The sequence below is a fragment of the Catharus ustulatus genome, chromosome 2, assembly GCF_009819885.2.
Source record: "Catharus ustulatus isolate bCatUst1 chromosome 2, bCatUst1.pri.v2, whole genome shotgun sequence".
Lineage (NCBI taxonomy): Eukaryota > Metazoa > Chordata > Aves > Passeriformes > Turdidae > Catharus > Catharus ustulatus.
The window spans coordinates 43,639,701-43,662,194 of NC_046222.1; the positions used below are offsets into that span (position 1 = coordinate 43,639,701).

Below are 22,494 nucleotides of genomic sequence, written 5' to 3' on the forward strand. Positions count from 1 at the left end.
TGTGAGGATGGTCAAACACTGGATCAGGTTGCCCAGAGAAACTTCAGAGTCTCCATCCTTAGAGATACTGAAAACCTGACTGGCTACAGGTCTGGGTAACTTGTATTTGGCCCTGGTTTGAGCACAGAGTTGGACTAGGCAGTCTCTGGTGGTTCCTTCAAGCTTCATAATTCCATTATACTATGTAGCAGTTATAGTTGTCATTTTGCTTAAATAGTTGAACAAGTAATGGTTTTTCAAATTTTTTTCCTTACTAAAAATATTGTAAACAAAATGAAAACAATTATGCACTAGAGATTATCAGAATGAATGGATTGTGAGAAAATCTTTTAAGAGGTTTCTGAGCTATGTTTCTTCTAACATATGTACACAGAACTGTTGACTTTGTTCTGAAACCACTTGTCAGGCAACTTTGGTGTCTTTGATGGCAAATGTGTGGGTTTCAGCGGAGTGTAAAGCACTAGCAGTGTATTTCCATATATTCAATAATTACATATTTTTGTGAAGCCTTTATATTTGAAATAACTGTTGACAGTATTTCTCTTAGAACTCAATTTTCCAATCTTCAGTCTTCTGTGAATCATGATACATGAAGGGTTCATGCAACATATACTTGAAGAAAAAGGAATTAATACAGCTATAGTGGTGTTGAAAGTCATTGAAATCTGTTGTTGATATGCAGCCCACATTGCATGATTTTTGATGTAGCCTTCTGGTGTTATTGTACTTAAAACAACTGCTCTATATTTTTATGTCCTGAATTTAGTATCTAAGAGAAAGGTGCAAATATTTTGACACAGCTAGGATGAACTTCAAATTTGAGCTCACCAATGTTACAGGATGTGCAGAGGCAACATATCTTGAACTATAACCTTCTATGTATAAGCTACTGTCGATCTTTTAGATAAATCTAACATTCTAATCCAGGATATTATAATTTTGTAAATACTGTTCTATGAATAAAAACCCCAATCACCTCAAAGCCTATTTCAATATATAACATGTCTTTAATAGGAGCTGAATACATTACATCCTCAACCGAACTTTCGTCTTTGGCTTACTACAGAAGTTCATCCAAAATTTACTCCAATTTTGCTTCAATCAAGTCTGAAAATAACTTATGAAGTAAGATCTATGTGGAAAGCTTTTATTAGATATTCTTACATTGAATGAACCTTGATGTGCAGCAAACTATATGTTTAGATGGAATAACTGGTCTTACCTTATATTTCAGTTATGTGTAAAACAAAAAACACAAGTTTATCTTGAAAGATGATTTTTTCCTAGATGATTTTTCCAATTGAAAATACAGTAATTTCACGAATACAAGCCGCACCAATTTGACTAAGATTTTGCTCCTAAACCGGAAATGCGGCTAATAATCAGGAGCGGCTAATACAACCTCAGAAGTGCCTGCCAGAGTGCTGAGCCGAGCAGCTGCAAAGTCGGCATTTTGCGATTGTTACAAATCGCTACTTTGTTGCACCGCGGGTGGAGCCTGGCTCCCTGTAGGCAGCACGGGGGGCGGGGAGAGAGGCGGGAGAGCTCTCTTTCCTCCTCTGCCACAGCCCAGGGGAGAGACAGGGGGGGCCCGGCGCCGCCATTGCCGCGGCCCGGGGAGGAGAGGGGGGACCCGGGCCGCCCCTACCGCGGCCCGGGGAGGGGGAGGGAAGCCCGCGCCGCCATTGCTGCGGCCCGGGGAGGGGGGGGAAGCGCGCGCCGCCATTGCTGCGGCCCGGGGAGAGGGGGGGAAGCGCGCGCCGCCATTGCTGCGGCTCGGGGAGCCGACGGGAGCCCCGCGCAGCCATTGCCGCGGCTCAAGGAGCCGACGGGGTGCTTTGTCCCCGCCCGCCGCCGCGGCAGGAGCGGGGAAACTCCGTCCCTGCCCGCTGCCGGCGCCACGGGCGCGGGAAAGCTCCCTCCCCGCCCGCCGCCGCTGCCGTAGGAGCGGGGGAAGCTCCGTCCCTGCCTGCCACCGCGAGGCAGCGCCGACCCGGGGTGACCGAGCCCAGGGGCAGCGGCGGTCGGCCCCAAGCTGCAGCACCGTGCTGGACCACCTGGCCCCGTCAGCGGCCCCTAGCGGGCCGAGCCTGCATAGCCTTAGCTCAGCCAGTAAACCCCGCCCTCCCGTGGTTCTGTTACTAATTGCACGCAGGTCCTCGCTGCGAACGACAAAGCGGCTTATATTCGTGTGCGGCTTATCTATGGACAAAAACCGAAATATTTGCCAACACCCAGAGATGCGGCTTATAGTCAGTGCGGCTTGTATTCGTGAATTTACTGTAACTGAAAATAAGTTTACACAGCAGAAGTAGTTCTGTTTTGTGCTCCAAGTTCTTTCGTGCATTTAATCAGTTTTTCTTAAAAATTTACGCAGATGTTGTTACATGGATGGAAAACAAGGAGTTTCTCCTTGATGAATATCCTCATCTGAAGATCACAGAATCCCACTTTCTCTTCCTTATTTTCCCTTTTTGTCCTGTAGCTTTATATTCACCAGACTCTTTCAACAAAAATGGCTCTCCTCCCATACAGCAGAACGTAGTTAAAAAGCCTTTACTCAGAATGGAGAGCTTTGCATTTGAAATGGCTCAGCTTAAGGAATAACTGGGACTGTGTTTCTCCACCTGGTTGGAAAGTAGTCCAATCACGAGCACACTTAAGCCGTAATGTCCAATATGGAAATCATTAGTAGGAGTGCTTCTAAGTCTTCCATTCATAATGGAGTGTGGACATTTTGCCAGCAGCTAATCCAGGAAAGTGGAGATTTTGCCTGCAGCTAATACAGGAAACCTTTCAGAGTCCAATGTTGCTCACTTTCAAGAAGCTGAAATAGTTACACTTTTAGATTGCCTCCAGGTATTTTAAAGTTTTTGCAGTACCTTCTTGCTTATATTGAGGTCCTCAATGGTACAAAAACCGCAGGACCGTGTTACTCATTCCACTGTCTTTGGCATAATCAGAATTTTGCACAAATGCAATATTCTAAATTGTTTTGTTTCCCTTCCAATTGCAGTAAATATTTTGGTACCATGAAAGAACAATGATAGGCAATTTTTAGAAACACAAAATTGTAATTTAAATATCTTTAAAATTTGTGTTTGCCTATGAACTGAAAATAATTTGAGAATGCCTGAGTATCCAGCTGTTTTTACTTTTAAGCACTGTAGTTTCAGTTACTGCCTACACCTTAAATGCAGTTATTTCTATGGTTGTAAACATTACCTACCACTAAATCTGAGAACTGGCATTTTATCATACAAAAATGCCATGTTTATATGCTAGCAAACAGAGTGTGAGGATGGCATAAGGCAATTTGCCATTCATCACATCACAGAATTAATTGGTAGTTGGGGTTGTAAAATAAAAAAAAAAGTTCTTTTGGTTGAAAACAATTGAATTTAGTTTATGCTGATGTATTTTGATAGAGTACTATACTTTCACTAAGTTCTTTTAATGTAGTGCAGTCCTATAAGTTGATCCTGGTTATGTGGTTATGATTTCCTTCAGTGTGTTGAAGTTATTTTCACTACAGAATCATTCTGTTGTTAGGCCATTTATTGCAAACATTTTTTCTTGTTAAATTTTATTTCATTAAGTACCATTTGTCATTTCATTAAGTTGCAAATTCCAGATTATGATCAAGAAATTAGCCATAAAAATGCCAGCTTTTCTGTCTATAACAGTGTTCTTCCTTTCAATGCAGGCACCTCCAGGCCTCAAAAAAAATCTCCTGCGAACTTATGAATCTTGGACACCAGAGCAAATCAACAAAAAGGGAAATTTGTCTAGAGCACATTCTCTCTTTTGTTTAGCATGGTTTCATGCTGTATGCCAAGAAAGAAGAAATTATATCCCTCAGGTAATATTTTATTTTATATCTTTTAAAAAATATGCACCATTTATTAGCTTTTATACTTGGGAGTATTTTTCATCATATATATGTTGGGTCATATTCAGAAATGAGAATAACTTGGATATTTCTGGTGCCTGCCTGTATTGTCTCTAAATTAATTGCAAAATAAGATCCTGGTAACCTTAGTTCCTGTCCCTCTGAAAATTGCTTCAGCCTGCATGGGGTTGTTTTATGATTCATGTGCTAAGTGATACTGCTGCAGAAGTGTGGAAAAGATTCTGTGAATCCTGTTTGCTTGGGACAGGCAAAAATATTATGGAAACACAGTAGAATGGAAGACATGAGAAAAGAGACACTGGAGGGAAGGAAGAGATGGCATTGTCTGCACTTTCTTCATACAAACTCCTTCAAGGAGTAAGAAGAACAAGGGAAATCATTAATTTCTTGTGAGGATTATAATGATTTTCAGAGATGTGTTTTTTCTTAGCTGATTCTTTATTGTAGTGAACATTTTTTTCTGGCTGCAAGATGGTTAAATTAAACAGACAAAAAAACCAAGCAAACAGCAACTGCTTTACGTCTTGTTTATTTTATTCTGTTTAGACTAGATATGAAATTACTCTGTCATCTGAAGGGTTTGATCTGGCATAGTCTGTAATGTTTGAGAGCTTTTTGCTAGTTTTGACTTTGTGATTTTTTTAGGGTTGTTCACCTTTTGCTGTAATGGGCTTTTGAAGAAGTACAATAGGTGAAAATAATTTAAGTATTAAAATGACACATGAATTCTCCTTTATTCTTGTTCAAATTCTCATTCATTTGGCACCAGTTTTTCAAGCAACACAAGATAGGATTGATGCTGTCTTTATTTCCACTGCAAAAATGTGCAGACAGCAATGGGTTTATATTTCAAGATTACCAGTTTCTAACATGGATAGACTGTAGTTAATCTCAGGTAGTTCTTGTATTTTGTAATGAATTTTGAGTTGTTTTGGGCTCTTTGTACAGATCTGTCCAAAAATCCCAACATGGATACTGTTGAGAGCATCTTTCCAGAATATGACCTTCAGGGTGGCTGACTGATATTTTCTGTGATCAGTAGAGCAGCTGCAGTCTTGACCTCAGGCTGTATTCATCTCACTGGACATGTGCATGTTGCTGACACATTTGCATTTCTCATCACAAATCACATGCACTATTGCTATGATATCATCCATATGCAAAGTACACTGTAAAAGGATAGAGCAAAAGGACATACCTTCGAGATCTGGATTTCCTAAATGATTTGTCATATATCAGTATTTATTTATACTTGTCCATTTACACTGAAAGCCTTTTCTGAGAATTACATACACAGTACACATTCCTGCTACATAAAGAGTAATGCCCCAAGAACAAAAAGGAGGTCCAAACTACAAATGATTAAAATATGCATATGGTGGTTAGCATTTTTTAGGTAATAGTAGCAGTAATTGATAATTTTTTTGGTCAGATGAGAAGTGACGTGAATTAAAGAGTAAGGTGGTGAGAGTATATTAAAGACTATATTTGAAGAATCAGTCCTATTTATGAAAATACTGTCTGTATACCAAAATACAAAAAGGCTCTCAGAAATAAAAAATTGCAATTCAACACATGATTTAGTCACAGATGTCAGCAAGTTTTAGTTTAAGTAAATATTGATAGAAAATAAAATAACCTTAAGTTTATATTTTTCATACTTAATGGATTCTGGTTTTTGCAAGTATGTAAAATTAAATGCACTGTTGCAACTGAATTTTTTTACCTCTATTGAATGTTTCAAAAAATACACTTTAGAGGACACAGGTAGTTTCTTTTTTCATTAAGTGTGCACTTAAGTTACTTAGTATTTAGTTACTGCACTAAGTAACCACATGATACTGATATTTTACTTCATGATCATTGTGTGACTAATTAAATTCTTTTGATTTCTTTTTATGGTAGGGTTGGACCAAGTTTTATGAATTTTCTTTGTCTGATCTCCGTGCTGGTTTTGACATTATTGATAGACTCTTTGAGGGTAAGTCACTTCTTAAGCAAAGTTCCATTAGTTGGGATTTTCCATGAAGAGCTTTATCTTTCTATAACACCCATTGTCCTAGTTTAGGGCAAATTTAGGGAAAACCTTTGGAAGGAGCCCCCAGAAAACAAAACCCCCACGACTCCTCCCCCCACCACTGGGTTCGGGAAGAATTTCCTCAGAGGAAAAGTGGAAAAAGCCTGTTTATTAATAAAAAAACCCACTTCCCAACACAAGAAAAGAAAATGAACAGCCCCAGATGACAAAAAAACTCTTTCACCGGTGTGAGAGGGTGATAAACTCAGAACATCTCTCCTGCGAGTGGTATCAGTCTCTGGCGCTGGGGATGACTGCTGCAGATCACAAATTGCAGACTCCCGTTGTTCCTTGGTGTTTCCCAGGTCCCAGTCCAGAACAGGTTCAGATGGTATGTAGAAAGGGAAAGAAAGAAAGAACAACAACAAAAAAAAAAACAGTCCAGGGAAAGAGATTAGACTGCCTAACTAAACTAACTAATAAGCAAAAGCCAGCAAAACTAAAGCAAGCAAACAAGCAAGCAAGCCAGAGCCAGCAAAGCCTGCAAACGTAGCCTCCCCTAAGCACAGACGATGGGGGAGGGGAGCCAACTGATAAGTAGACAAAAAAAACCTTCACTTAAACAGAACACATGACTCGGGATACAAGCACCATAACATCACCCCAGGACACCCATATAAGTGGAGATGTTGTAGAGCTCACCATCGGTAAGCAAAGCTAGAAAAACAAGGTGAATCATAAATCCATTTTTGGGTGATTGGATAAACCAATAATTCTTGGTGCCCAGGATTGTATGCTGCTCAGTTTCTTGAGTCCAGAGGAAGAAACAGGAAATACAGAGCTTGCCTGTAAGATGAAATCTTGTGTCTCCATTCCTTCCCTGTGTGAGTTCCCCTAAATACTGGATAAATGAATTGAATATGAAAGAATTCTTTGTATTGACACTCAGTATGCGATTGACCCCACTTCATTGTTCTGTTAACCAGTATAGGAATATCTAATATTAATTAATATGATAAAGGTAATTTTTTTTAACTCCTTGCATTTTGTACAAGTTCAAAATAAAGTTAGGAACTGGTATGTAGAGATAATTTACGATTGTTGACTTAAATGGGATTTGTGGATGGTTACTACTTCTGAAATGAGACCTTTTAGTTGTACAGACTTGAGCCACACAACAAGGTAAAAAGATTTTATTATTAACTGTCAATGATAATCATTAATTATTACTGTGAAAATTTATTTTCTTATAAAGGAATGATTGAAGCATTAGGAAACAACAAGGTAGCATCTCTAAACCCCCACTTAAATTGCCACTTCCCTCTTTCAGGGGACTTTAGGGAATACCTTTCTGATCAAACTTTCACCTTCACATGAAAGCTATAGGAAGCAAGCAGATCATTGTGCCATGTAGTTATTTTGGGTAACTATGATAGAATGGAGAAAAAATAAGTTATTTTGAACTTGTGGGATATAGCTGGGTCAGACTAATCTAATGCAACATCAATCTGACCAGGAAATTATTATTAAGATTTTAAATTTATGTCCTATGTTGTGTGATTCATTGTATCTATTGTATCTATCCTGAACCTCTTTGTGTTTGAAAGATTTCCAGTAATCTTACCTATTTGGAGCATGATCTACTTTTGGTTTAATCAGTCAGTTTATATTATAAATATAAATATATAGTGTATAAAATTTTATTTATGACAAAGGAGCACAAAATTAAAGTCTGAATAGCATAATTTCTGAAATGCATATAACCAGTTAGTTCAAAAAGCACTTTGTCTAAAGCAAATTTTATAAGAATTCCTTTGCAACACACCAAGTGTTCTTTTTTTCCATGACAAATACTTACAAATTCAAGTTTCTGCAGCTTTTACTATTTGGTCATATAGAAGAACTATTAAAAATTAATTATTTGATGTGTTCATCTCTTTTTATTGCCCTGAAGAACTGCAGTGACAAGAAAAAATGCTTATAATGCAATGCTATTCAGTGATACAAAACTAATACTAATTAATTAATTCATAGGTTCCAAAGATTTTCAGTGGGAATTTGTTCATGGCTTGTTTGAAAATGCAATTTATGGAGGTCGTGTAGATAATTTCTTTGATATGAGGGTTCTTCGGTCCTACTTGGAGCAGCTTTTCAATTCACGAATCATTGGCAGTTTAAATGCCAGAGGCAAGAAGATGAGTACTTTCCCATGTTCCATCTCTTTACCGAATTCGTGCAGTATTTTGGTAGGTATATATCTTCTATCACCTAATAAATAATTTGTTTTCAAGAATTATTCTTGAAATATTTCCACAAAGTTACAATCCAAATGATACCACTGTTTCTTCAGAAAATTATCTTTTTTGTCTGAAGCATCAACTCTGTCAGTTCACTATTCTTTTTTATGATATCTGATTGGACTGTGGTGCAGAGCAGCCTAGCTATGAAGAGTTGAGTAAAAGAAATTGGGTTAATTTATGACAAAGATATACAGTAATTTCACGATTATAAGCCACACCTGATTGTAAGCTGCATGTCCGGGTGTCAGCAACGTTTAGGTCTTCGTCAATATATAAGCCACACCTGATTATAAGCTGCACTTTCGTTCACAGTGAAGTTTCACAAAGTTGCAAATTAGTAACAGAATCGCAGGATCGCGGGGTTTAATGGCAAGTGCCGACCTTGGAGACATTATTTCCAAGCGAAAAAAGATACAGACAATAGCTGTGGCAGTGTACGCTGCAAGTTTTATTAACAAGCGGAAAAAGATACGAACAATGGTGTGGTCATTTTACAAGCATTTCCAACAAATCCGCATTGCCTTTAAATAGCCATTCAGCTGGGCAACCCCACAGCTGTGCGGGCAGATGGGGAGTCGGGTGGCCGGAGAGCCGGGCAGCTGCACGGGCAGGCAGGGAACCGGGCAACCAGAGAGCCGGGCAGCCGCGTGGGTAGGCGGGGAGCCACGCGGGCAGGGAGCCAGGCGACCGGAGAGCCGGGCAGCCATGCGGGTGGGCAGGGAGCCACGTGGGCAGGCAGGCAGGGAACCAGGCAGCTGCTCGGGCAGGCGGGCAGGTGGGCAGGCGGGGAGCCGCGCAACCACACAAGACTGAAAACACTGAAAAAATACAGAGAACTATCATGGGCTCCGATTGGCGGCGCCACCCCACCGCCGGGGCTGTGCGGGCTCTGGCTCGGCTCAGGGCTGCTGCGGGCTCCCACTTCCGGGTTGGAAAATTCTGAACATTGTTCATATATAAGCTGCTCCAGAGTACAAGCCGCGCTTCTGGGTACGGACCAAAACTTTAGTCAAAATGGTGTGGCTTATAATCATGAAATGACTGTAATTTTGTTTTTATATAATTGGTATATTATCATAACAGTAATTTTTAAAAGACTCCTAAATATTCCGACAACTACTGGACGAAACAGAAAAACCTGAATATGCCTTCTTGTTTCCAAAATATATAAGCATTCTGACAGGTGAAGTCTTTTGACAGGTCATGAAGGATATATGACATTTTATTTGATGATAAATAGGGATTTTGATTCTCCTTTGGTATTTCTTTAGTGTAAAAGAGAAGGAATTCAACAGTCTAAACTGTCCTTTCACCATATAATTATTGTTGTTACTGTGATTAAGATTCAGTTGCATTCTAGTGAAGGACTCCATACTAGACCTCTAATATGAACAGATATAAATAGTATTATCTCAGTAAAAGTAAACTGCTGATTTGGCATTCTTTACCTGGATTCTGATTGCTCAGGTTTGGTTTGGGTGATTTTTATTACTTTGTTATGATCATTATTTTTTATTTTCTCTAGATGTGCTGAGTTAATACAATAAAAACAGAAGGGATAAACAAACCAGAGTGGTCTCTATTCTTGTAGACATTATGGTCAAGTAGATGAACCTATTTTTTCTATCCTGCACAACATTTAATATCTCTCGATATCTAATATGATTATGTATGTAATAATTTATAGTTTTGTATCTTCAAGTAGTATTTCCTCAGTGTTTGGTGTAGAGTTCTGCTGTTGTTGTTACCTCTGAAGTGAGATTCCATGTTGATGAGTTGTGCCTATCCTGCACATGCTCCTGCAAGCAAAGACAAAATGCATGTGGCGCATATGCAACATGGTACTGCCAGACTTTCAGACAGTAAATATTTTTGCCTTTAAATCACAATAAAAGAGATGTACAACACCATTAGTCTGCAAGGCCTCTGTCTGTTTTTTTGCAAGAGCATCGCTAGTGATTATTACACTGTAACCACTATTGATGCTATTCTGCATCTCCAGTGATTAGGCAAACCTATTTTTACCTAAACTACTTCACTTTCATTGAGTAAATATTTTAGTATATTTAAATAGAAGTGAATGCTCTTAATTTTATAAATATGTATTATACACTTATTAGAAATCCAAATACCAAAGAATTTTTTTTATGTATTATCTTACCTCTGAGTTTTTAACAGAAGTGTTGTGCCTACTTTTCAGGGACAGTCTTGGCATATTTTTGTTTTCATTTGATAGCATCACTGTAATCAGAATTGCTTTTTGCTCTGTTAGAGTGGAAATGTTATATAAAGGAAGATAGTTTCTGATAAATTAAATGAAGAAAACTATAAAAAGGATTGCCATAATATGTCACGTCTTATATACTTATTTTAATCTTTGTGTTGTGCTACGCACTTAATGAAATTCTTTTCAGCATATGCTATTAACTTTCATGAGCGGAATAAAGTTCGCTCTGTTTTGTCTATTCTTTTCTTCTTATGCAGGATTATCGTAATATTATTGAAAGCCTACCAGAAGATGATAAACCTGACTTTTTTGGCCTGCCAGCTAATATTGCTCGTTCATCACAGCGTATCATTAGTTCCCAGGTAAAGTTAGCATTTTTCGTTGACCTCTGAATCCTTTATGCAGCCATTTTAAGCTGAAGAACCCAACCACCTGCTCATAAATGCAGTTTCGATAAGAAAGTCAGAGTAAATTGATGTATTTTTTTATATGTTCAATTTTATCTGGAGAATATTTGAATATAATAACATTTAATCTTTAGTTACAAGAGTATTTATTTAGAACTTAAATAAAGAGATAATTATTGAGAAGGTTTCCAATAGTATAATTCACTTCATCTGGAAGAGTGGTATGATACTTTTACATGTAGAATATGGATAAGATTTTATGCTTTCGATGAAATAGAAATTCTGAAATAATTTTCCAAAAATTCCAGAATTCTTCCAATTATTAAAAATTTCCATTCCAATTAGAAATGTGATTTTTTAAGTGAAGTCTGGATTAGAGCACACACTGTATAAGTTCAGTTAAACAGTACAAATCTTTTAAATACTCATTAGCAGTTTATTTGGTTGGTAAATTAGTTGTGTCAGATAATGTGGAAGTGGATGGATTTGAGACTCTTAAATCAGAGCTGTGAAGTGAATTGGTCTGTGTATCAAGGCTCTCTTTAATTTTCTGCCCAGCCCTTGTGTGCTGTCTTATGTATGAGCAAGTTAAAGAAGGTGGAAAAATTATAAAATCATAGGTTAGAGGAAACTTCAGTGATTTTCTGGTCCAACCTTTCTTGGCAAAATCAGTTGGAATTTCTCCATAACTGGAATTTCCTATGAATTCAAGACTAAGAATTACATTTCTTTTAAAAAGTATCTAATTGTTTGCTCACAGTCACTTAAAAAGGGCTCCAAGCAGAAATTTCCTATTGCTGTAAGACCTCTGATCTAGTGGGAAAAAAAAAAAAAGCCTTAAAGCATTGCATTTGTTGCCTATCATATATGGTACTGGTAAATTTATTTAAATATTTCTGCTCACTTAAACCCATATCTGTATTGCCAAACTATACGTGATTTCTTTAGAACATGAAAACATTAAGATATGTAAGGAAAGTCAGTAGTATGAAGGTGCATAAGCTATTAGGATGAACTCAAGAAGTTGTCTATTACAAAGCTAATACATGCTCTGAGATTCAACGTAGCTCTCTTTGATTTTGTCTTAAAATCATTTACATAAACACCTATTTAGATACTTTTGTTTCTCTCTGATTCACTGTAGACTGCTGATTATTTTTTTATTTCAGCTGTACTTGCATAACTTATTAAAATCTGCAGTTGTTAAAAATGCTAATATTTGAAAATCAGAATAGACTCAGAGTTCCCATGTGAAGGGAAATAGATGATGAGTGCATTTACATGCAAACTCACGCTCTGCTGAACTGGTCTGCTATGGCATTGATTATAAGCTATGGGTTATAATCTTGAAAATGTGAGACTGCTCTAGTTGCAGTTCTGTGAGATGATATTTTTATCATATGAGATATTTTTTCATCCTTCCAATAGTATTTTGCAGTATTTCTTTTAAGTCTTAGGCAATTTAAGTAGCAAAAATGTGAGATATTCCTTAAACCACATTTCTCCCTCATTGTGAATCCTACTCCTTTTCCATTTCCAACAGTTTGGCAGCTGTTTTAGATCCATAGGTGGTCTCATAGTTCACAACTGAAAATTCAATGGTTATTTTTTAACAGGACTGTTTCTCAGAAATCCATTACCAAGCTAAAGCAAAGAAAAGGTGAATGAACAAGGGTAGTCAGAAATGAGTTGCTACCAGCTCAGCCACCATGTCTAGCATCAGAAAGGTGAAATGTCCACTGCTTTGCTGATTCTCTAGACTTTCAATGAATATTGTTAATTTTTCATGCCTAGAAGTGATAGCTTGTGTTGCTGCAGCAATACACTAATCTAGTAGAAACAGGCTGCAGCACAGTGCAGCATTTTGAAATCATGCAGATATCTCTTCTGTAACCTATGGATTGCTAGTGTTTGGGCAAACCTAAAACATCAATAAAAAGAAAGGGTCTTCTTTCATTTTACAAGTGTTGAGTATGTCCACAGCTTCTTATCACTTTTCCAATTTAAAAACTAAATATTGCTAGCAGTATTATTTTTACATTGGCAATTGCTGATTGATTTATTAGAAATTATGTCTTGAAATGTTCTGTAGTGTAGTTCAGAGAGAATTAATATTGAATGCATACTGATAAAATCCTTCTTTAAAAAACTACTTAAAAAGACATTATATTTTTAGTAATATGATGTAAATATTTTTTTCTGAATTATGTACTTAGTTGGTCTAAGTAGGTAAAGATAAGTACATTTTTACAGCTTGGATTTCTAGAGTTCACCGTGTCTCTCTCTCTGTGCCTCACCTGATGTTAGAACAAGCCTTTGACACATCTCTTATGTTGAATATGGTCGTGAATAATCTCACATCTCTTGCTATGTTCTCTTTGCAGAACAGTGCATTAAAATAGAAAAAAAACTCCACTGACAGTGCAGCTTCAGGAGTCAGTATACCTCATCTTACCTTTGTTACATCAGTAGAGATTTTCTGTACTGCATCTCAGTTACCTCATACTCAACAGCAGTCCTCACCACTTAGTTACAATCATGCCCCTTTCTCCTGATCTGATAAACACTGTATTTTGCCTGCATATTGGCCCATATTCAGGTGGTCCAGTCTCCCAGTCTAAGTTATAACCAATGGTTAGAACAATCAGAATATGTGGAGGTTTGCCTTAGACTTCCTGTGCAATGAGTCTCAAATTTGGATATCTCTCCAGTGACCTCCTTGCAAATTGGGCTTTTGGTGCCAGTGGACTCATCTCTTATTCTTAGTTCTGTGCTTTTATGAATTCTTATCAACAAATCTCATCCTTCATTATAATTGTAATAGAACTATACATGTCTTCATCAAAATAAAATTTATTGCATGTGATAAATGGAATTTTGACAGACTAAAAGAGACAGACATGCTTATGTATTTTTAAACCTTGAGAAAACAATAGGAGCTATGCTGTTCTGTGCAAGATTTACCATACCTGCAACTAATATGACTTATTGCTAGTAACCACCCTAGGAGGATCAAATGAAAATGCAGAGGCATTGTTTTGTCTCCTTCCTTTGCACAGCAGACATACTCACTGCAGGCACTCTAGAGAGTGTAGCGTGTATTGAGTGATCTCAACAAATCCTGCTGAACAGAAATGACTGCAGCCTGTAAGTAGCAGCTTTATATGATCACTGACTGGGTAATCTAAGCATTCTTCAATAATACAGGAAATTATTTTGAGAAAAAAGACTATCAGTAACAGGCAAGTTGCACATGAGTCTTCAAATATGACTGCCAATGATAATGAATATGGCTAGCACGTGGTTTGCTCGTTGCTGGTTTCTGTATACAATACTGTGTTTATTGATTCTTGCCTCAGAAATTCAGCATTCTTTTACGCATTATAATGCTTCACAGAGAGTATCATATGGGACAGGTTAAGTCTCAGCAAGGATGAAGAATAGGTTGTTTCTGATATTTTAATAAATGAATGAGTACTCTCTCACATTATCATGCAAAGATGAAGGGTAGTTACAATCTCTCTATACTTGGACAGCATTTGATTCTTTTATGCCCAGCATCCCAGTGATGGCAGAAGTGGAGGGCAAGTCTGTGGATTTGCAGTAACTTTTCATGACCTCCTGAGACTGATGGTGCATGCATAATTGAAATTTGCTTTTTAAAGTTCATGGAGTAACTGAATGGGACCCCTTGCTGGAGCAGGGAAAGAGAGTGAAGAGGCAGAGACAATGTGTGATGAAGTGACCACAGCCCCCATTCTCTTGCTCTGCACTGCTCAGATTGGAGGAGGTAGATATTTCAGGAATGAAAATGAGCCCTGGAAGAAATGAGGGATGGTGAGAAGGTGTTTGAGGATTAATTTCTCATTATCCCAATCTGATTTGATTAGCAATAAATTAAATTAATTTCCACAATTGAAGTCTGCTTTGCCTGTGATGGTAATTCACAGAATTCACAGAATGACCGGATTGGAAGAGACCTTCAAGATCATCGAGTCCAACCCATGCCCTAACATCTCAACTAGACCATGGCACTGAGTGCCACATCCAGTCTTTTTTTAAACACATCCAGGGATGGTGACTCCACCACCTCCCTGGGCAGACCATTCCAGTACTTTATCACTGTTTCATGAAAACGTTTTTCCTAATATCCAACCTACATTTTCCTTGTCACAGCTTGAGACTGTGTCCTCTGGTTCTGTCAGTGCTGCGTGGAGAAAGAGCCCAACCCCACCTGACTGCAAACACCTTTCAGGGAGCTGTAGAGAGTGATAAGGTCACCCCTGAGTCTCCTTTTCTCCAGGCTGAACAACCTCACCTCCCTCAGCCGTTCCTCACAGGGTTTGTGTTCCAAGCCCTACACCAGCCTCGTTGCCTCCTCTGGACAACTGGTGATTGATCTCTCCCTCTCCTTAGCTGGACCCATGAACCTTTCCTTACATTTTCTTTTCCCTGTCCAGCTGGGAAGGGGAGTAATAGAACAGCTTTGATGGGCACCTGGTGGCCAGCCAAGGTCAACCCAATACAGCTTCAAAATGCTTAAGGACATCAGTGATGTAAAATAATTCTTTGGGATTTGTTGCTGAAGGGTCCACAGACTGTAGCTTCTCACCAAATTTTTGAAGAAATACTACAAAAATTATTTATTTGTAGATTTTATATATGAAGTAAAAAATTTGAGCTCTGAATACTCATAACCTAAATATTAAGTGGGTTTCAATTCACTTCAACTGAACTTGCTGGAAGTATTTCTCCTCCTATGTTTTGTCCTTTGGAATTTTATTTGCTTTTCAACCAGGCCAGTGATACTCTGCAGTTTAGGTGAGGTTCAGATTTTTCAACAAAATTACTTGCTTTAAGAATCTTTTTAATACTATTTTTATAGTCTCAAATAGAATCCAAATCTGTCTATCATTTTCTGTGACAGGGTGGAGATATAATACCTTATATTTATTTTTCTCAGATTTAATTTTTAAAATTTTCCTTCTTTCTGGAAGTCACAAACTTCCCCTTTTATTTACCAGAACAGGCATATTTTTTTGGACAGTCACTACACATTGACAGAAAAACTAATATAACAGAATAAATATTTTTTAAGGGTGATAGTTATCTAACAAAGCTTTATTTTTCTCACAGGGAAGTACCTGATCTAATGGTTATCTAGGCTCTCTGTGTATTACAGTCCAGCTCCAAGATACCGTATTCATACCTGCCATGGAGTGAATTACGTAGATGTGTGAAATCCTGTTTCCTTCACTGATACTATCTTCAGTTAGTGTTTTAATGTTTCTTAGAATAACTCCTGTGTTAACACCAAGTATTTTATTTAGACGTTATTCTACCATTTCCCTCAAGTCAATGGTATTTTAAAAACAGATATAGTGGAATTAGAGTTTATCTTCGAAATACACAGAGGGGTTCTGTCAGATTTTTAGTTCAGCTCTTAGAGGATATTTTGTTTAAATCCTGCTAGAAAAGACTTGTGATGTATTTATTGATTCAAGACACTTCAAATTTCCCTGACTGATATTGGAATAATTTCTTATGAGTTTGTTTTTCTTTTAAATGTTTAGGTACTGTGATAGAACCATATAAGCCAAATTCAAAGCCAATTGAAATTAAAACGAAGAAACTCCAGTGTAATACCTCTCAACTAGCTTCAATCATACGAATATTATCCACTTCTTTTTAGCTAGTCATCCATTTTATGTTTTGTTACTATGGAAAGACAAGCAGCTACAGGGAATAATTTGTGCCAGGCTTGGATAGGCATCTAAAATAAAGGAGTGAATCACCTTTTGGAATTACTTATTTCTTTCCATTGAACTTTGAATCAAGCTTTTTTATAATGTCAACTGCATTTCTAAAACTCATATAGTGAACATTTTAATGATCATAAAAGAGATTAGAGAAAATAGTCATAACTGTGAGGATGTTACTTACTCAGAATACAGGAGGGTTTCTGTTCTTCTGAAAACTGGGCTGTTTGAAAAATTAGATTTCTATTAGAACAGAATTTTGAAAATAGTTGGTTTTGCCATTACTGTATTGAGTATTGTAACAATGTAAATATAATTGTCACACTTGCATTTCATATCTAAGTATTCAATTTCAAATTAGAAAGTCCAGGAGGAGGAAGTGAAATTTAAAACATCCTAAAGTATGGAAGTTACAGTGCTTGTCTCAAAGACAAAAAAGGGATTTTATATATTAGTAGACTTTTTTTATTTTTTGCTTGTTTTATTTTCCAGGGCAGTGAAAGACCAACACATTTCAAATTTCATTTGTTTGTTACGAGTCTTATTTTATTCAACTGCTAAAGCAAGTGAATGTTCATTATGCATCCTCAGGCAGGGCTATCATTCACATTAAAGGAAGAGAGTCTGCTTGTGAGACTGACCTTGGGAGACTTGCCCCGTCTGCCAGTGTGCTGAGAGTGCACTCAGTCTCATGGTTGAGGTCATTGATAAAGATACAAAAGAGAATTGGCCGCATTGCTGGTGACCAACAGCTGGATTGAAGTCCCTGTTAGTGTCTGAGTGCGCTCATGTTCTTTGCGTGGGCTGTTTTTTCCCTAATGTTATCTGCTCCTTTGCTTGCTACACCATGCATAGATGCCTTAGAATACTTCAGGTTTTATGTACCATGTCTCATTTATGTTCTCTTTCATTCGGCCAATGCCCCATGTTTCCTTTGAACTTTTTCATATGTGTTGAAACACATTTCACAACTAATTGTTTCCTGCTGGTCTTATCTCCAGCTGAGCTTTAGCTTTTCTAATTTCATCTTTAATTGCCCAAGCAGTTCTTTCGCTGTCCTTGATTTTTTTTCTTATATGTTCCTTTCTTTTTTCAATTCAATCCACAGAGATACTTGTGCTTACTCAGTCATTTTGCTAAAATCTTGGCCTCTCTGCACAATGAGGGGACTTGTTCTGAAGCTCATTCAAAATGAGTCTTTTATTCCCCTTTTTAATTAATTGACATGAATTTGCTGTCCACTCTACTGCCTCAAATTTTCCCTCTCCTTACTATACTGTATCATATTTTCCCTTTCCCTTACGGCCATTAAACTAGTGTCTTATTTCCTTAAGTCCAAAATCTTAATTCTGCAGTTACTTCACGGTTATCCTCAACATATATATAAATATAAACAATAATTTCTGTCTGCATTTGCAATGTGGGCTGTTAACCAGTACTTCAGAAATTCCCTTCAGTGGAGTCATCATTAATAATACAGCTTTTTCAGATATATTTTGAAATATGAAGATGCAGAGTTGCAAATAATGGTATTTAAAGGGTTTCTGTGACTAAAAGGTAACTCTTAATTTAAGGTTTTGCAAGCTCTAATTCCCATGAAAAATGTTTTGAAGCAGTTCTTTAACATAGTATAATGCTTGTATGATTTTTTCTTATTCTGAGTAAAAGGCTCATCTTGTAGATCACTGCTATAGTTATAAATTTGTTTTTGTACAGAACTCCAGTGCACAGTGTTACAGAGTGTATTTTAAAATGCCTGGAAATTGCCTGTGCCTGTATTCATATAATTTTCATGTTGGAGGAGTGACCAATACCCCAGCGGGCTGTGCTGACATTCAGTGAGACCTGGACAGGCTGGGAAGTTGGGTAGAGGGAAAGCTAAAGCATTTCAGCAAAGGCAAGTGCAGGGTGGGGCACCTGGAGAGGAATAACCCCAGGCACCAGCACAGGCTGGGGGTGACCTGCTGGAAAGCAGCTCTGTAGAGAAGGACCTCCAGAGGGGGTCCCTGAGCCAGCAGTGTGCCCTGGGGGCCAATAACACCAATGGGATCCTGGGGGGCACTAGGAAGAGCAGTGCCTGCAGGTCAGGGAGGTGATCCTGCCCCTCTGCCCAACCCTGGTGAGGCACATCTGGAGTGCTGTGTCCAGCTCTTGGCTCCCCAGTTCAAGAAAGATGAGGAGCTACTGGAGGGGGTCCAGGGAGGACTATGATGATTGAGGGACTGGAGCATGTGTCTTACAAGGAATGGCTGAGAGAGTTAGGTCTGTTTCACCTGGAAAAGGGACTACTGAGGGATTTTATCAATGTTTACAGATATCTTAAGGGTGGATATCAAGAAGATGGGCCAGAGTCTCTTCAGTCGTGCCCAGTGACAGGACAAGGGGCAGTGGGCACAAACTTAATCATAGGATGTTCCGCCTGAGGAAAAACTTCCTACATATGAGGGTGACAGAAAACGGGAACGGGCTGCCAGAGAGAATGTGGTTGAATATCTCCTCTTCTGGGGATACTGAAAACCTGTCTGGAAGTGGTGCTGTGTGGTCTGCTCTGGGTGAGCCTGCTTGCGTGAGGGAGTTGGACTATATGGTCTCTAGAGGTCCCTTCCAACCCCAACCATTTTGTCATTATGTGATTCATACCATGACATTTCATGCTCATCATGAATGGCAGCTGAATCATTTGAAAACTTGAGAGATTGTTCTTGACATAGAGAATTAATATTCACACGTTACATCAGCATGACTTAGGAAAATAAGGGTATTTGAACAATGTCAAGTTTACAAAAGGGATGTTGCTGGATTGAGTACTCCACAGGAATTAATACTAGTACAGAAATTTCAAATGGAATAATTCTTTTTATAGATGAGATTGCTTAAAGAGAAGCAATTTCTTTAATGAAATCCATCAGAAATCAAAAGGGATAGCTAACTCAACCTTATTGTAGCTACTAAATACAATATTTACTTAAAATAAATACTCTTGCTCTTCTGTCTATACTTGAAAATGAAAAAATTTGTAGGAAAAAAATTACCTTTTTGTAACCATTTTTTTGTTATGGAATGGATATTTCTCAAGTTAAAATTAATATTAAACTAAAAATGAAGAACATTGTAGAGCGATCTAGTAAAGCAGACAAGGTGCAAACCAGGGTCACGAAACATAAAGCAAATTTTGCCTCATTAAATGTAATTGCAATGATCTCAGTAAAACAGCATTTTATCATTCGGTTCTTCTTTTTTTCCTTTTACTTAGTTTCTGATGTGCTCTCATTTTCATTAAGTTATTGGCTGATTCTGTACTGCTTCCTACTATTCCTTGCATATCCTTTTGCTTAGGTTAAAACTACTCTCTGTCTTACTAAAACTGTGGTCAGATATATGGTTCCAGTGCTGCTTTTTGCCTTGTTTCTGAGAGCAGCAGAAACAGAAGGTGTAGGGGAGGGTGTATGAGGACACTGGTGACTCTTAAATTGCTGAAGCATGCCTGAGTTTGTACACCAAATCTCCATGGTTGTTATTACCCAAGTAAAATAAAAAAATGTTAGATTATGTCCACCCAATATTGCAGTCATACATCTGACTGCAGTATTTCTACTGTATGTAGAATAGGTGGGCTGTGGTGTGTGGTTATTTTTCAAGGTGCAGTTGTAATGATAGTTGTAGCTTCTTGAGTGTTTGTCAGCAGACACAAATTTTTCTTTCAGCATCCAGTTCAACAGGAATTAGAGCATGCATTTTACATTTACTGTTCCTCCATTATTCTAATCATGCCACATAGAGTAATATATGTATAATTATTGAAAATTATTTTAATTATTGAAAAGCAATTTATATTATTCTTGAAATTCTTATGTTATTACTATAGATTCCAGATGAACATAAGTTTATTTTCCTGAAATAATTTGACAATTATATAACCTTTCAATTATTCAGAGCATTTAATTACTGACATTTACTACATCCCACATCACAAATACATGACTAACAGTCTCTAGTAGAAATTGATGAGTAATGTCAACCTATATTTATTACCCTATGACTGAGAGATGTGAGTACTTAAAAGGAGTTTTTTGAAATATGGGGAGTATTTTGAATACACCTGTGGTGATGCATGAAAGAAATGTACTGTTCCATTAATGGAGTGGAAACTGCAGTACTGTGCTCTAAAAGAGCTAGAAAACATCTCTTTACTAATTTAGTAACATAATGCTTCAGATAACCTTATTAATTCTCATAGGACTGGTGCTGTGTATATGAAAATATATTGGTGATGCTCTGCATACGAGAAGTTGCTTCTCTTCTAAAAACAGGCTGCCATTTTCCAGTCTCCTTAAATTTTGACAGTATGCAATTAATTACAGTCAACCACCTCTTCTGGCATTCCTTTTAGCTTCATGGTCTCAATGTAATGTGTATCCTGTGGACCTCTATGAAGTAAAACTCTTACTTATTCTTTAGGAGAAGGTTCGAGTAGGGCTTGTGCTGTCCATCTACAGCATGCTGCTGACTTTCCTCCCGTAAACACAGGGAGGGGCTTTACAGAGGGTTTTCCTGTTGTCAGAGGGATATGATACATGATCCACTTTTGTGTAAAGGAAGGTGCAGGTGCAATCAGTGTCTTTGCCACATTGAGTCTGTATCTGGTTGAGGAGGTATGAATCTCTCTATGGAGTACAGCCCTACTTCAAATCCCTCATGAGTGAAAATGCAACTTTGAGGTGCCTTGATGGAACAAGGAAAGAGCAAGCACAGACCTAAACTCTCTCTTACTGATCCACATGCAGTAGGAATGGTTTGCTTACAAGTGCCATTAAAGTACCTTCATCCTGACAGCATCCATGGATCCTACTCTTGCAGGGAGGGTAAGGGCCACAGTCGAGGACTGAAAATCAGAGAGGTTTCAGTGCCAGCTCAGTCTCAACAGTGAGGGAACAGCAGCCAAGCTAAATTGAGAAACAGTATGGAAGCATGTTCTGGCAGAAGGGATGTCACACAGAAACCTGCTCCTTCTTGTGACACAGGAAAAACACAGTTGCATTGCACTGGGTTAGTACTTCCACAATATTTACCAAAGTAATTAAGCTACAGGTTCATATTGTAGTTTGAGCTGTAAAGTCTTGTAAAACCAGAAATATCTCCTTGAACAGCTCTGTAAAGGAATATATTGTTTCATTCAGAGAAAGGGAGCATAGAAGTGGTTTCTGTGCTAAGACTACTACATCCTTTTAAAACTGGTAGATGGCAGTAGAGTACCTGCTTTGACATCTGTAGATTTACTGAGAGGACTTTGCTAGATTTTTGTACAAAAATAAAAATTCTTTTTTATATGTTCCATAATATTGAAAAAAATACCAGTTATCTGACTAGCAAATCTTTCCAGCTTTGCATTTTTAGAACAGTAATCATATTGAGTTCAGAAATTACTGATCTGAGATTTTTTAAATTCAATTCACTGACAAAATTTCACAAGATATTGCTTTGCTATTTTCAAGTCTTAATACTGCATATAAAATTTGATTCTGAAATGAATACAAGACTTATATGTAAGTCTGTGTTTATTATATATTGTATTTGTAAAGTAGCATTTTTTGCAGTAGTTGTGAATAACTGAAAGCATGACTTAATCCTATGCATGAATAAAGAACAAAAATAGATTTTGTGTTCCTAGAAATCTATCTTGTCTAAGTTTCAGAGAAGGAAAAGTTTAAATCTTGACATTTCCTATTTTTATTTTTTCCATTACTTTAATTTTCAGGTAAAACATGGCTTTTTAGTAGTTCCATAGGAAGTCGCTTGGAAACATTAATTGTCTTTTTAGCTTTCCATTTTGTTAATTATCTCTCGTAATTTCTCTAGATGCATGTGTTTTCT

General features: G+C 37.6%; 1 protein-coding gene across 2 annotated transcripts in view; it reads left to right on the top strand.

Annotated features, from left to right (window-relative positions):
- DYNC2H1 (dynein cytoplasmic 2 heavy chain 1) overlaps positions 1–22,494 on the top strand; it is a 154,930-nt gene that overhangs the window by 89,526 nt on the left and 42,910 nt on the right. For both annotated transcript variants that reach the window (XM_033051487.2, XM_033051488.2), the window contains exons 78-82: positions 1,015–1,125; positions 3,707–3,862; positions 5,819–5,894; positions 7,965–8,176; positions 10,715–10,819. In XM_033051487.2, the coding sequence (XP_032907378.1) occupies positions 1,015–1,125; positions 3,707–3,862; positions 5,819–5,894; positions 7,965–8,176; positions 10,715–10,819 (660 nt within the window). The remainder of the gene's footprint in view (positions 1–1,014; positions 1,126–3,706; positions 3,863–5,818; positions 5,895–7,964; positions 8,177–10,714; positions 10,820–22,494) is intronic.